Source organism: Stenella coeruleoalba (assembly GCF_951394435.1).
Source record: "Stenella coeruleoalba genome assembly, chromosome: 15".
Classification (NCBI taxonomy): domain Eukaryota; kingdom Metazoa; phylum Chordata; class Mammalia; order Artiodactyla; family Delphinidae; genus Stenella; species Stenella coeruleoalba.
Genome location: NC_137161.1, coordinates 8,264,752 through 8,279,526, shown reverse-complemented (window position 1 = coordinate 8,279,526; position 14,775 = coordinate 8,264,752). Strand labels below are relative to the sequence as shown.

The 14,775-nt window shown below is 45.4% G+C and overlaps 1 protein-coding gene across 6 annotated transcripts in view; it reads right to left on the bottom strand.

The window, feature by feature from the left end:
• Positions 1–335: 335 nt before the first annotated feature.
• The window catches only part of BCAS1 (brain enriched myelin associated protein 1), a 158,478-nt gene continuing 144,038 nt past the window's right edge, over positions 336–14,775 (bottom strand). For 5 of the 6 annotated variants that reach the window (XM_079945838.1, XM_079945840.1, XM_079945842.1 and 2 more), the window contains 3 exons: positions 10,522–10,587; positions 4,346–4,606; positions 336–1,432 (listed from right to left, as the gene is read on the bottom strand). In XM_079945838.1, the coding sequence (XP_079801964.1) occupies positions 1,358–1,432; positions 4,346–4,606; positions 10,522–10,587 (402 nt within the window). In that variant the 3' untranslated portion in view covers positions 336–1,357. The remainder of the gene's footprint in view (positions 1,433–4,345; positions 4,607–10,521; positions 10,588–14,775) is intronic. The other variant, XM_079945843.1, reaches the window with a different exon arrangement.

Sequence of the window (14,775 nt, the reverse complement as noted above, 5' to 3'; positions counted from 1 at the left end):
AACACGTGCATCTGAATCCCTGTCTCAGGCTCTGCTCTAGGCGGCGTGGCCTAAGAAAGTGTTTGTATGTATGTGCATGTGTGCGTATATACAAATATACGTGTGCACACATTTGTATGTGCACGTGCCCACATACAAGGAAATTGAGAAGGATCTGGGAGAAGAGATAAGATGCAAAAAGAGCACTGATTTTCTACTGTGGAAGATAAAGGCATCTCAGACATAGAGCACGAGAGACCTGCTTTCAAAGTTGAAAATTAAAAGATCCTTCAGATGTAAATGTACTTTTTATTAAATCAGAGAAAGATACAGTATACATGGTATCAGTCAATCATATGGCTACTTTGGATTACATTTTAATACACTCATCGTCCTATGTACTCCTCTGTACAAGTATTAAAAAAAACTCAGGTATTTGAATAATCTTCTGTAAATTTTTATTATTAACTGGGGTTATAGGGAGGGTTTTATCAGAGCACATCCTGAGAACATTAGGAAATTACAGACAGACTTGAGATAAGTGTCAGACAGAACAGATGAAGCAAGCCCCTCAGCCATCTGAGAAACATTAATAATGTAAGATTGCAGAGACCGAAATCTTTGTTAGGGATGCAGGATGCGGGATGAAAATGGAGACCTTGGCGCCCCCTAGTGTTGCAAAATAAACTCGCAACTTCACTTACTCGGTTTGGTTTGTTTTTTTTTGAAGTTGTAATCCCCGCCCTTGTCACTGAGCCTCAAAAAGCAATTGTTTTCCCAAATTATGTCAAGCCCTCTCCAGTCAATCTTTTCCCGCTCGTCAGTAACGTTCAAGAACCCTATTTGAAAAACAACTCTTATTCATTCCTTTGTCATTCCCCACACATTCCGTTCCAGAAAATTGGCAACCTCCCAACACAGAGCCCACGTTTTCCCTCCTTGAGACATGAACTTAAACAAACGGATTCTTGTCTCTCCTCTTCAAGCTGAGAGGATGAGCGTGTATTTACTACAAAGCTTAATCCCTTCAGGCAGGCGTTTTCCTTCTGCAACTTACTCATCACCGGCCATTTTTCATAACTTCACCAGAACGCAGTCCTCGGTCCCCTCCCCCTACCTGCTTGGCAACCATCGACTCTTCTGACCTGGCTCGTTAACCTGCTAAACCATCTTGACGGTTATATTTACCAGGAAAGACTGGACCAGAGACAGAAATAATACACCTCAATATACAACAGATCAGGCTTAATCTGTAAGCAGAATTTCATTTCGTGGCCATCAGAAGAAAAAATATATACATGGAGCGGGGCTGGGGAGGAGACTGAGTGGGGAGAAGACCTCTTGGTGGCGGAACTTGGTGGGAACCGTGGTGATTTGTTTACTTGGATTTGCCAACTGGTCCGATGGATACGGGGTCTGTTTGCACTTGAGCGTCCAACATCCGCTTGGGTCCCTGGAGAGAAATATACAAGAAGTTGTATCCTAGTGAACAGCTGTAATATCAACAACTGCCATTTATGTAGCACCGACTCTGTGCCACATAAATACACCTTATTCGTGGCCAGTGGGTAAGAGAACGGTTTCCAATGAGATGCCCGAGTTCAGTGCCCAGTTATATTACTTTCTAGCGTTGTGAAATCCTGGACAAATGGCTAAACTCTTTCTGCTTCAGTTTCCTCATCTTTAGAATGGAGGTGATAACATTTATCTCGGAGGGGTTGTTCCAAGATAAAGTGAGTCCTGACTTGTAATGTACTTAGTACCTGGGGTGTAGAAAACCTGCCACAGTTAGAGCTCACTTCCGTCACCCTCTCTAATCACTTTCTAACCACACTGCCTGTTTGCTTTTCTTACAAAACGTATCTTTGCAAAGTTTTCATGTAATGCCAAGTAGGCTGCTTTCTGTTAGAATCCAAGCAGCATATGGAGGAGGAGGGGAAAAGGGGCAGAATGAAGGGGATGTCACTAGGAGGGCAAAGGTCACACAGGGAGTGGTTGGCGGTGCAGTCTCTGAGAAGCTGACCTGAGGGCTGAGGCTGGGCTGGGCGGGGGTGAGGGGGGCCAGAAGCTCGTTTCCTGTAGGTGACAGGGCCTCGATGGGTCCCTGGCTGGTGCCAGTCCCGCTGCCGGCGTTGCCCTCTCAGGAAAGGGGTCAGACAACCCCAGGGGAACGTGTCCAGCCTGACAGTCCTCAGGGCTTGATCGGATCCTTGCAAAATGGCAGGAAACCCCTCCCTCGTTCTCCACCACTGTTGGGAGTCTCCTGACAATGGGAAGATGGAGGACTTGAAGAATAAGCACTTCCACCTCAAAGGGACGTTGCCGTAATTAAAGAGATGATGAATATAAGTGAAGCACAGCCTCAGAGGAAGGGCTCGGTGACTTGAATTGTAATTATTATCTAGAACCTGCCCACGTCTTGGCATCTCTGCAGGCATCACAATGCCACACCGCCACTGGCTCTCCCAGGTAACCCTAGAAGTGCTACCCTGGGCATCTGTTTCTGCTCTTGCCACTCTATAAGCCATTTCTGCACTATAGCAGCAAAATAGTCTTTAAAGGCTATAAACAAAGGTCCTTGCTTAACACCCTTTAATAGCTTCCCAATTTAAGTAGGATTATGTCAACATTCTTTGCACAGCCTGTACAGCCAGACTGAGCTGCCCACTGCTCCAACCTTAGCGACTTTTATTATTCACCTAGCTCACCAGCTCCCAGCAACGGGGCCTCAAACATACAAAGCTCATTCCCACCCCAGGGCCCTTGTACATGCTGTTCCCTCCTGCTGGAACAAAGAGTCTTGCTCTCTTCCTGTCTGGCACCGATAATCAATCCTGTCTCATCTCAAATATTATCTCCTCAGAAACACTTTCTGGATCCACAGATTCCAAGCTGCACACGTACTGCTGTCCTCATCCCCAGCGTAACCCGTCACATTACCATGTTTATTTCCCCTCCGTGACTTCCCACACTAACATTTCTGTGTTTTAATTTATCTACTTTATAGTTCCATGTGTCCCACTAGAAAGTGAGCCTCAAACTGAGGTTCTACACACATACTCAAGGACACAAAGACGAGACAGAAATAGATGACACTGATAAAATTTTAAACTTGGGGCCTGAGAGTCTGTATTTCTAATAAACTCCCCAGAGATGCTTCTAAAGACCCAACTGGGGCCAGAGGAACCACAGCCCTCACCGAACCTCCACTATAATATTAGAGGGCACCAATGTCTACAGATACTCATGAAATGGCATAGTTAGGAATGGTTAGGGCAGTTTGCTTCACGTAACTACCCCATCTTCACTGCAACATGAAGGTGAACCCCGGTTCACTGGCCCCATAGCTGATGCCAGTAGTATTGCCTTGCCTGGCCCTCCTGGCTCAACCCACGTTCCCATGGGCCCTGGGTATGATTTCACTTGTCTCTCTTTCTTATTATTTGGGTGATGATTCTTCTCCCTGTTTGCCAGGATTTACGTTATCCCAGATATAATGAAACCTTTACTAGTAGCGTATTTCACTCCATCTATTCGTTCATCAACAGACACTGCTGGGGTGTCGACTGTGTTCTAGCCACACGCGGGCGGGATGGAGGGGACAGCACGTCTACCTGTGACAGGTCTGGTCACTGCCTTCCCTAAGCTAACAGTCTGAAGAAGGAGACAGAGAAGAACCAAATGGACACAAATAAAGAACCCCAAGCTTAATTCATTATTTAATGTCTGGCCTCCACTCACCCCTCACTGGACTTCCCCAGAGGGAAGGCGCTAATAAGTTTTAGCCTGGTCTGTATACCCACCACCCAGGGCCAGGCTCACAGCAGCTTCCCTGGTGCAAACTCCACAAGGCTGACTTTGGCCACAGACGAGTATCCCTGCTTCTCATCATCACCTGTTCCTGCCAACCCACCCCATCCTTGTGTTCCCTCTCCTCCAGCCAGGCTGAGCCTCAGATCCGTGCCGTCTCCCCCCCACACCTTTGTTCCCATGGCCTGGACCTCACCTGCCTTCAGACTTCCCCTTGCCTCATCCCTCTACAGGTTAACTTGAGGTCCCTCCTCACATGGAACCTCTGAGAAGCCCCCGCCCCGCTCCTCCCAAACCCAAGGCCAGGCCACGTCCTCACCCTCAGGCTCCCTTCCCGTGCCCGCCCCTGCCTCCCACCCCCCACCCCCACCCCCACCCCACCCCCCACCCCCGCCATCAGCGTCACACCTGCCTGTGGCCGCGGAAAAGCGAAGCCTGCGCCCACCTTGCTCTCTGCGCCTGGCACACAGCAGATCCTCGGTGTTTGGCCAAGGCCCAGCCACCCCCTGGCCAGCCGGTCCCCAGCCCAGAAAGAAGAGGCGAACCGTCCACCCACCAGGCCCTTGAAGAAGCCCCCGAGGGGCGGTCGCCGCTTCTCGAGCCTCTTCTGGGACTTGTCCCCGTCCCGCAGCGAGTTCGCCTCCCCCGGGGCCTCCACGCGCGGGGCCGGCTCGTTGGCTTCCTGCTTGCTGCTCTTCTGCTTCTCGGTCTCGGCAGACGCCTTCTTGTCCTTGCAGGCGCCCTCTTTGCCCTTCTGGCCGGCGACTGCCGGTTCTGACTCCGGCGGCACCACCGCCTTCTCAGTGGCCTCTGGGGCCTAGAGCAAGTTCAAACAAAATGCATTTTTAGTGGCTGCAAGACAACGCTCAGTGGCAGGTGAGTAAACATGTTAAAACAGAGATGTTCAAAGGTTGGATGGTGCCTACGTGTTCAGGATTCCTGGGTGAGATGGAAAAAAGTAAGAAAAATGTGTAAATACTTTCTATGGTATGAGGTCACAGTGGGGACATTTATCTACCAATCTGGTCATTCATTCATTAATGAAAACTTCCCCAGCAAGCATTCTTTACTCCTTCTTCGGGAACTAGAACCTGGGTTTTCCCTGGAGAACCACCCTTCTCTCTGGTTTATTCCCTGTGGTTTCGACACACTCATTTCATCCCTGGACAAAGGGCACACGACTCAGGCCTGGCCGGTCAGAGCACTGCATGTGATTGGGCTGCTGGGATTGGTTCCAGCTGGCCAAAGGCAGCTAAACCTGGGCTAATCTCAGGGCTTTGCTAAAGCAACCGAGAGAGAGGTCAGTTCCCTTTCCATGAACTTGAAGCTGGGAAGATGAAAGCCTGGAGCTTCCAGAACCACCACCATTTCCAAAGAAAAATCCTGGAAGTGGAATTTCTTTTTTCTGAAAAATGAACCATGAGGCACAGAGGAAAGCAGAGCTGAGAGATGAAGAGAGAGAAAGGGGAAAAAAGAGCCCTCGTATGGATGGCATTACGCATGCCCCTGGATCTAGCCGTTCCTGAAGCCCCTTTTTATATGAGCCAGCTTTGAGGGGATTTCTCCCACTTGCAACCACACGTCACTCTTCTTGGGATGCCCGGTCTTTTCTTCATGATTATGTCTATCTTAATTTCTAGCGTGAAACTGTCATTTCATAAAACAGTGGTAAAAGAAGATAATGGTTTTAGTTGTGAACATACATCTTTTCACGGTAGAGTGAAATGTTTGCATTCCTACTTGGTTCCTACAATTTGGAGGAATAAGGCTGTAAAATCCAAAATTCTAGGTAAATTACAGACAACCAAAAATCTGTTAGGAAGTAAAAGACTTTTTCCCATAATTTGCTTGAACTGAAATGACTCTGGGGGTCAGACAGATAAAACGAAAGCATGAAAGAGGCTAGGGGTAAGAATAATCATATGGTGAACTTATTTCCCCAGTTGTGAAAGCAGCATAAGGCCAAAGAAATATTTCTCTAGTGTACGAAAAACAGTTCAAGCTCTGCTGGCTTTGATGCTGGGGAGACAATTTGCAGTAGGGGGCACTGTGGTGAATTGAATGCCACATGCCTTGTCTAAAGGGGCCACAACTGCTCAGACCCACCAAAGATACGATGTGGGATTACAGCCCCAGTGCTGTCATATCTTCTATGTTTTCAGATGGAAGCTTGAAATCGAATTATTTCAAATGCAAAATATGTCAGTTTAAAAATATTGACATCGAAAGTTTTAAAGCCCTGTTCACAGCAAACAACCACGACACAGTTATCCCTGTGGGCTGCATTTGGCCCACTGGATACATATTTACAACTTATGATTCATAAAATGTATGTGTTGTCCCCAAGTCACAAAGTTCTAGGACAAAGTGACAGTTTTGATTCAGAGGGCATAGAACTGTCATTTCACATCAGTGAATCAAACACACCCCTTAGAAATGAGCAGGAAGACAGAGAAAATTCCCCTGTCCCGAAGGCCTCCCCAGGCTGCAGCGCCCTCCTGGAGGGCAGAACTCCTTGGAGATCAAAGCCTCAGACATCCAGTGCAGCCCAAGAAGATGTTTTACAAGCACATGTCCTGAATATTTCTGTTGGATCCCAGTTGCCAAAGTTGTAGCAAATGCTAAGATACAGATGTTGAGTATAACAGAGGGCCTAGAGCAGATACTCGCCTTAGAAAGAGACAGAAACTCCCACCGTGCTGCTCTGCACAAAGGCCAGAAACCAGTGACCCTGCTCAAACACCCTGTTAACTGTTTTTGTTGCATAGAAGATTTTAAGATACAGTGAGTAGCTAAAAGCTCAGTGTCTGGAGTCAAAAGAACATGGTGTGGGGACTTCCCTGGTGGCGCAGTGGTTGAGAATCCGCCTGCCAATGCAGGGGACACAGGTTCGAGCCCTGGTCCAGGAAGATCTCACATGCCGCGGAACAACTAAGCCCGTGTGCCACAACTACTGAGCCTGCGCTCTAGAGCCCGCGAGCCACAACTACTGAAGCCCATGTGCCACAACTACTGAAGCCCGTGCGCCTAGAGCCCGTGCTCCACAACAAGAGAAACCACCATGGTGAGAAGCCCGCGCACCGCAACAAAGAGTAGCCCCCGCTTGCCGCAACTAGCGGAAGCCCGCGTGCAGCAACGAAGACCCAATGCAGCCAAAATAAATAAATAAATAATAAAATAAAAAATTAAAAACAAAAACAAAAACATGGTGTGGTTCTGGTTTCATCACATCCTTGCTGTATGACCTGGAATAAATGGTGTGATCTCTCAGCTTCCTCTTCTGTATGGGAGTAACAAACAAACAAATCATACTTCATGGTGTTGTGAGGATTAAATTAGCTAGTAATGGAAAGCCCACTGCACACAGTGTCTGGATGCCAAGCATAAAGGGACCAACCGTCTTGGTCTGTCTGGGAGTGAGGGGGTTCTAGGACATGGAACCTGCCTTTTTAAAACCAGGAACGTCCCGGGCCCACTGGGATGAGTTGGTGGTCCTGGCTTAACACTAGCAGCAGCGACTCTGAGTGGCTAAGCATCCAAGCTGCGGGTGTAGACAAGGCGCTCAAGAAATACAGACACCTGCTGAATCGAGTCCCCGTGTCTCTCCAGCCTCATCTTCTATCCCGCCCCACCCCCCATCCCCCCACTCATTCTGCTCCAGCCACACGGTGCTTTTTTTTCTTGAACAAACTTATTCTCAATTCAGAGCTTCCTACTGGCTGTGCTTCTGCTCGGTCTGTCTCCAGGGCTTCAGATGACTGCTTCTTTCCCGGACGGTCTCAGCTCAAATGTCATCACCTCCTTGGAGACACAGTCCCTGATTAGAGGGTCTAAAGATGCCTGACCCCCCTTCTTGTAGAACACTGCTGAATTTTCTTTTCTTTTTTTTTAACTACCTTTCCCTATTGTATTTTTTAAAAAGTATTTATTTATTTATTCGACTGCATTGGGTCTTCGTTGCTGCACGCGGGCTTTCTCCAATTGTGGCGGGGGGGGCTACTCTTCCTTGTGGTGCGCAGGCTTCTCATTGCTGTGGCTTCTCTTGTTGCAGAGCATGGGCTTCAGTAGTTGTGGCACATGGGCTCAGTAGTTGTGGCACGCGGGCTCAGTAGTTGTGGCTCACGAGCTCTAGAGCACCGGCTCAGTAGTTATAGCGCAGGGGCTTCGTTGTGCCGCAACACGTGGGGTCTTCCCGGACCAGGGCTGGAACCTGTGTCTCCTGCGTTGGCAGGTGGATTCCTAACCCCTGCGCCACCAGGGAAGCCCCTGAATTTTCTTTATGTTTGCAGTCATCACGGGGATTTCTTTGCTCACCTGGAAATGTTCTGATTCCCTCCGGAGCACGAAACTCCTGTGTGTCTCTTCCATTGCTTTATCCCCAGCACCTCACCTGACACATGGTAAGTCGCCATCAAAATGGGCTGGATGAATGGCCAGCAACTCGCCTTCCAAGTGTTCCCAAAATACTTCCCTTAGCACATCACTCGGGTGTGAAGTGGGAAGTCCCTACAAACCAACAGCTCTCATGGGACACTGATTTTTTTTCAGGAGGGGAGCTTTCAATGGGTCATATCCATTTACCACATGGTTATTACTCCATCCCTATTAGGCCTAATTTTTTTTAAAAAATGGCTTAGAAACGAACTTCTGGAAACAATACATGGCCGGTTCCTTACCTTCAGAGTGAGCTAAGAATCGGAACTGCGCATGACTGCTTTGTCATGAAATGCAGAAGATTTAGAATCTTTGCTTGGGGCTTGACGCTGTCTCAAAATTTGTAACGAAAATTATTCCCATCTGAATAACCCGAGTGTCTCCTCTCCTAGAACCCAGGGATGCTGGCAGGAAGCTGGAGCACAAGGTTACTGGAGCATCCCGCTTGATTCAGACACTGGAAGCCAACCCAGGCTGGGAATTTCTTGGGCTTTTTTTCATGGAAATATCAACTAAGGCTTTTATAACTCAGAGGGCAAATCTAACAGGAGCAGAGAATGTCTGTTCCCACCCCCCAAAGTTAAACGAAGCATTTGTCATCTCCCAATAGTACACACCAATCTTCTCACGTCTGGATCCAAAGCCCTGGAAAATAGAATGCTCAAAACATTTCTAGATGAGTGTAAATAGAATGACGTTTCCAGCTCATTCAAATTTCCACTGACTGTTTTCAGATTTTAGAATCACCAAAATGACTGGCATAACTGTTTCACTGTCAGATTCCAGACAAAATGTACAAACATATTTCAGTGTTTCATGGTGAATGACGTAAGTTTATCATGTTTCCAAGGTAGTAACCTTTGGGATTTTTGGTTCCAAAGTGGTCCAGAGTATGGGTTTGGGGGGGGCAGGTATAGTAATAAGTTAAAAAAGAAAAATGAAAATAATTTGAATGCACTAAAAAGCAATATATTCCATGTCAAAATATACAGGATAAACTAATTATTATGGAAGTAGAAATATCATAAATTATTTAGTAATTGCTGGAATCTGTGTGTGTGTGTGATATGAACAACATTACAGGGTGATAATTTCTCATCAGAAGCACAATAATAATAGTAATAGAACAACAGCAACAGCTATGGCTTTATATGGTGAAGCCATATAAAGCCAATGTGAAAGTATTTGGAGTAAGGAAGTAATTAAGGTTAATTGAGGTCATAAAGATGGGGCCTTGATCCAACAGGATTAGTGTCTTTGTAAGAAGAGACACCAAAATACTCATTCTCTCTCCTCTCTATGGTATTTTGTTACGGCAGCTCATGCTGATAAACACAGCAACTAACACTTGTTGAGTCCCTACACCAGGAATGTTCTAAGTGCTTTACATGTATGGATTCACCTAAACATGACAGCCCTATAAGGCAGCACTTTTCCTAGCTCCATTATACACATGAGAAACTGAGGCATGGAGAGATTGGTAATTTGCCTTTGGTCACACAGCTAAAAAATAGCTGAGCCAGGATTCAAACCCGGGCAGTTTGAGTCTGCAACCCATGCTCTTAACCACATTTCTGTATTACCAAAATTAGAACAAGAATATTTGATGACATTTTTGTGGAGGTATATTTCTAAGTTAAAAAAGAGTGCAGGTTATAAAATAGGGTGTTGAGCATGAGATGATCCCACTGGGGAAAAACAATACATATATTTATAAAAATGTCATAGCTGTCTCTTTAGGATAGAGAAAATGATAGAAACGAACCACCTGACCCCATGTCTTTCACACATCTATTCCAGAAAAAGCTCCTACTATGTACCAGGCACCATGCAATGTGATAAAAAAAAAAAAAAATAGAAGAGGCCCCTTCCTTGCTCTACAAATACTCCAGACAGGGGCGGGAAGGGGTAGGGGAGACATGGACATATGACTTATTTCAATGTGTGACAAGTGCCATGAAGTAAAAGGACAAGATGCAGGGATGATGGGTGGAAAGGGAACAGCTTTTTGAGGAGGTGACATTTAGGCCAAGATGTGAAGAATGGGAAAGAATTGTCCATGTGGAGAGAGGGAAGAGCACATGAAGGTGCTTTGCGGTAAGAAATAGCTGAGGAACTCTAGCTTGTTCGTGCTTGCATCTGCAAAGCCCAAAGTGGTGCCTGGTATACAGCAGGCACCCAACCTAGAGACATCAAATGAGTTGGCTGTGGTTGAGAATTGCATCAGAAATAAGGCTGCAGAGAACCAAGAGCATGCCAGCTAAACCCACCATTGAACCGAGTTTACAGATCACTTACTTGGTAGCTGGAGTCTTTCCCATTTATTTCTTCTGAGTGGGTGATCCCTCCATCCCCTTTCACTGACTAAAATAACAAACAGACAATGGCCTTTCAGCTACCACAAGCACAGCAACATGGGGAACGCAAGGGAGGTTGTGAAATGGATAACCTCAGTCATTCATTGTTGAGATTCAAGGTCAGGACAAATGGAAGACCAACTAGAAACGCCTTCCTCATGAGTCACATGATTTCTATGTGGTCTATAACCAGAGTCGGATTAAATTCAAGTGTTGGTCTCCAAAAATAACTACAATAAAAGTCTTAAACCCTGGGATTAGGTAATTCTGGGATAAATAAATGATGATGAAAATACTGATGTTGGAACCAGAAGGTGGTTGAACATGTAGAATGAATGAATAAGTAAACAAACAATTAAACCATTGGTAGCTATCTATTGGTAACATTTAAGTGGTGGGTGTTTTGCTGTAGTATTTTTTGCCCCTGGCGGAGTGATGGACTGTCGAACACTCTATTTTCCAATCTTTAGTGCCCCCTGTGGCCGGCGGCATCAGGGACAGGGCTGAATGGGGCTGACGTCACAGATTTGGGCCCTTAAATCAAAAATCTAAGCTAAAGGTTCTACAAGTGTGACACCGGGACCAGCAGCTTCAGCATCACCTGGGAATCTGATAGAAATACAAACCCTGAGAACTACACCAGATCTACCGAGTCAATAACTCTCGGGGCTGGGACCCAGCAATCTGTTTTAATAAGCCCTCCAGGTGACTCTGAGGCATCACTGCTTTAAGCTAACTGGCCATAGACAAATACAGACCAATGCTGGAGTCTGCAGTTTTAGCTGTGGATTTAGTAATGTTCTATGCTTGACGCTTGATAGAAGGCCTAAGAAGTCTGGCAATGAATTGTTCAGTTATTAACAATTTGGACTCAGGTCTAACCCCACATATGTTTTCAATGCTTATGGTCTCCTCCTCCTGGCTAGAGGGAGGGATTGTAGAAGTGGAGGTTAAGCTCTGTGGCACAAAGAAGACGACTTTAGATTCCACTGTTATTATCTTGGCTGTTCTGCTTGCGGACAGCAAGAACCTATATAACACCTGCACGGAGAACAGTTACAAACATTAAAGCATTCAGTACTTTTTTTTACTGGTTAATATCATGCGCCTCTGTAATCTGAGATGGGGTACTCATATTAGCAGAGATAATAAAAATTATTATTTACGAAGGCTAACTTTTAGTGGAGTGCTAAGTGCCCGGAACTGTACTAAATGATATAATAACATGCGTTAGTTCATTTATTTATCACTCCACAGTCTTAAGATAGAGGAACAATTTTATTGCTCTTGTTTTACCAGCAAGAAAATGGAAGCTTCGAGAAACTAACATGGGTCATGGAAGTAGCAGGTTGGGAGCCATGATTTGGCACTACGGCAATGAGTCCATCTTCTATATTCTTATTTATTTTTTTATTTTTGGCTGCTTTTGGGTCTTTGTTGCTGCACGTGGGCTTTTCTCTGGTTGCGACTTCATTGTAGCGTGCAGGCTTCTCATTGCGGTGGCTTCTCTTGTTGTGGACCACCGGCTCTAGGCGCGCAGGCTTCAGTAGCTGTGGCTCGTGGGCTCTAGAGCGTAGGCTCAGTAGTTGTGGCACACGGGCTTAGTTGTTCCGCGGCATGTGGGATCTTCCCGGACCAGGGCTTGAACCCGTGTCTCCTGCATTGGCAGGCGGATTCTTAACCACTGCACCACCAGGGAAGCCCCATCTTCTACATTAACCTCCTCCCCACACTGCCCGTAGAAGGTAGGAGGTACCATTCAACGAACAAACACTTATTGAGCATCTACTATGAAGCTACCTAATTAGGAAAAATGATAAGGGCTTGGATAAGGTGGAGGTTGAAAATCTCAAATAGGGATATTTATGGGACGTGCCTATCATCAGGGCACAAATATGCTTATCTTTACTGCTTGGTGCTGTTCTCTGATCCAGAAGACTTGACTAGGACTGTCTATGATTGAACACAGTATGAGAATTCCAATATCCTTCCTACCCCCAAAGCAACCTTTCCAGAGCTAGGCTACTAGGACCTTGATACCTACTTCTTCATTGATTAGGAATGGAGAAGCCATTCCTGAACTCTTTCTTCAGCCTGAACTCCCAGTGTCTGGAAGTTCCATGCACTTTTCTTAGAGATATCATTGTCATGGGTTTCCCCAAGCTGCTCAACCCAAGGGCAAATAAGGATCTGTTCTCTTTGTACAATTTAGACCCATTCAGATGGAAGGTGGTTTTTTTCTTCCTCTAGGTCTTCTGCATTGTTCTACAAGGACCAATTTCTTGAGAACATTTAGAAAAAGAAAGGGCTCTCAGTTATTATTTCTCTCCCTGCAACTAGCTCTTTCAGCTCTCACCCAAGAGTTTTACCACTTTGGGATTTCACGGGGCCTCCAGAATTCAGGCTGTGTTGTAACTACCCTGCCTACTCAAACATACTCCCTAGGGTCCTATAGAACACAGGGTCCTGTCCTAATGAGGCGGCCTTTAGGGAATGCTGAAAGGCAAAAACCAACCAACCAACATGGTTTTTTAAAGCAAAACCTGAATGGATAATTAGGAGTCATGTTACACCCGCTAAGAGAGAGAGATTTTTAACTTCCCTTTAATTGTTTCAATTTGGTTAGTGTTAGGTACCTGCCAGTTTAAGGTTAAAATTGATTTTCTTCTTCCTTCCTTTCCTAGCTAGCCCTTGAGGGAGAATTTGGATTGAATCAGAAGGCTCCCTTGACAGTAGTGGATCTAGGCTACTACCATCCTGAAAACAGACCGTCATGCTGCCAGGGAAATCATTGCAAATAGGTTAAAAGTCTTTAAAAAAAAAGGGAGAATACCTCGAGTTTTTCTATGATTTTTCTCTGTTGTTCACTTTGAGGCATATAAAACGGTATTTATGCAAAGGTGACTGTATGCTGAGTTGTGACTAAGGGTCTTATTAAGTCCATCTGAGGTCTCTTCAATACCTGCAGTTATTAACAATTCCTTCCCTCCTTCCTCCCTCCTTCCTTCCCTTCTTTCCTTTCTCTTTCCCTCTCTCCCTCTCTCCTTTGTTTTCTTTCTACCCCTCCTCTTTCCTCTTTGCAGAGCCCTCTTTCAGTGACAAATTAAAATAGTTCCTGTTGGGCTTTCTATTCAAAGGACCATAACCTCAGAAGCTTATTTTTCCCAGCTGTCACAAAAAACAGAGTTGCTGTTTAAAGAGACAAAAATGCTTTCAGAGACTATTTAGTACTTTAAAGAACAGTTTGAAGACTATTAAGTAATTGTGGAGATTTCCCAGTATGATACTGAGCAAGTTTCTTTACAAAGAGTTTATTTTTATTCACGAGAATCCAAGATGAAGCATCTCAGGGCATCCAGCCTGCGGTGCTGAAATGGGATCTGGTTGTGAATCCAAGCCTTGCATATTAATGAAATCACTTTTAAATTTCTTTCATTGTGTCATGCATTCCTATAGCTTGATACGCTGAAGAATGCTGGACGCATCTCTGATATATATCACTTAGGTACTTAAAATTCTAGTGGAAGTGTTTGATGGTCAGTCCAAATCTCTTTGAAAGGAATACAAATGTATTTTGATAGAGATCTATCCCAACTGAAGTTGCGATTTAAAGGAAGAATTGGGATATTTTAATTTAGTGTGAGTAGAGGAGCCCGACTGTTTACTAAATCAACCTCATTACAACAAATCTAAAGAACTGGACCTGCTAGAAAGTTCCAGGATAAACAGAGGTTATGAGTCCAATCTTTGTGTTTTACCAAGACGCTCACCTGAAATGGAATTGGACAATTCAGACAAAACGACACAGCCAAGGTAAATCTCGCTTTAGTGACAAGTATATTCAGAAAACTTTCGTCCAAGCTTTATGTAAGACATGTATGAATTCTGCTTTCTCGTGCTTTGTTGTAATTTCAGGTGGAGAATCACAAAAATGGAGCTATGGTTGTTCTATTTACTCTCCAAGAAAATGGCTCCCAGAAGCAGCACAGGAGGCAGCAGTGACAAGGCTCAGCTTTAGAAGCAACGAAAGCCTGACTCTGAATTCCGGCTCTGCTGTCGACCAGCTCCGCGACCTTGGGCAGGTCCCTTAAACACTGAGTCTTCGTGCCCTCATCTGCACAGTGGGGCAGGAAGAGTGTTTGTTTCACAGGGTTTTTAGAACAGTAGCTATTATTATTATTACTATTAATAGCTG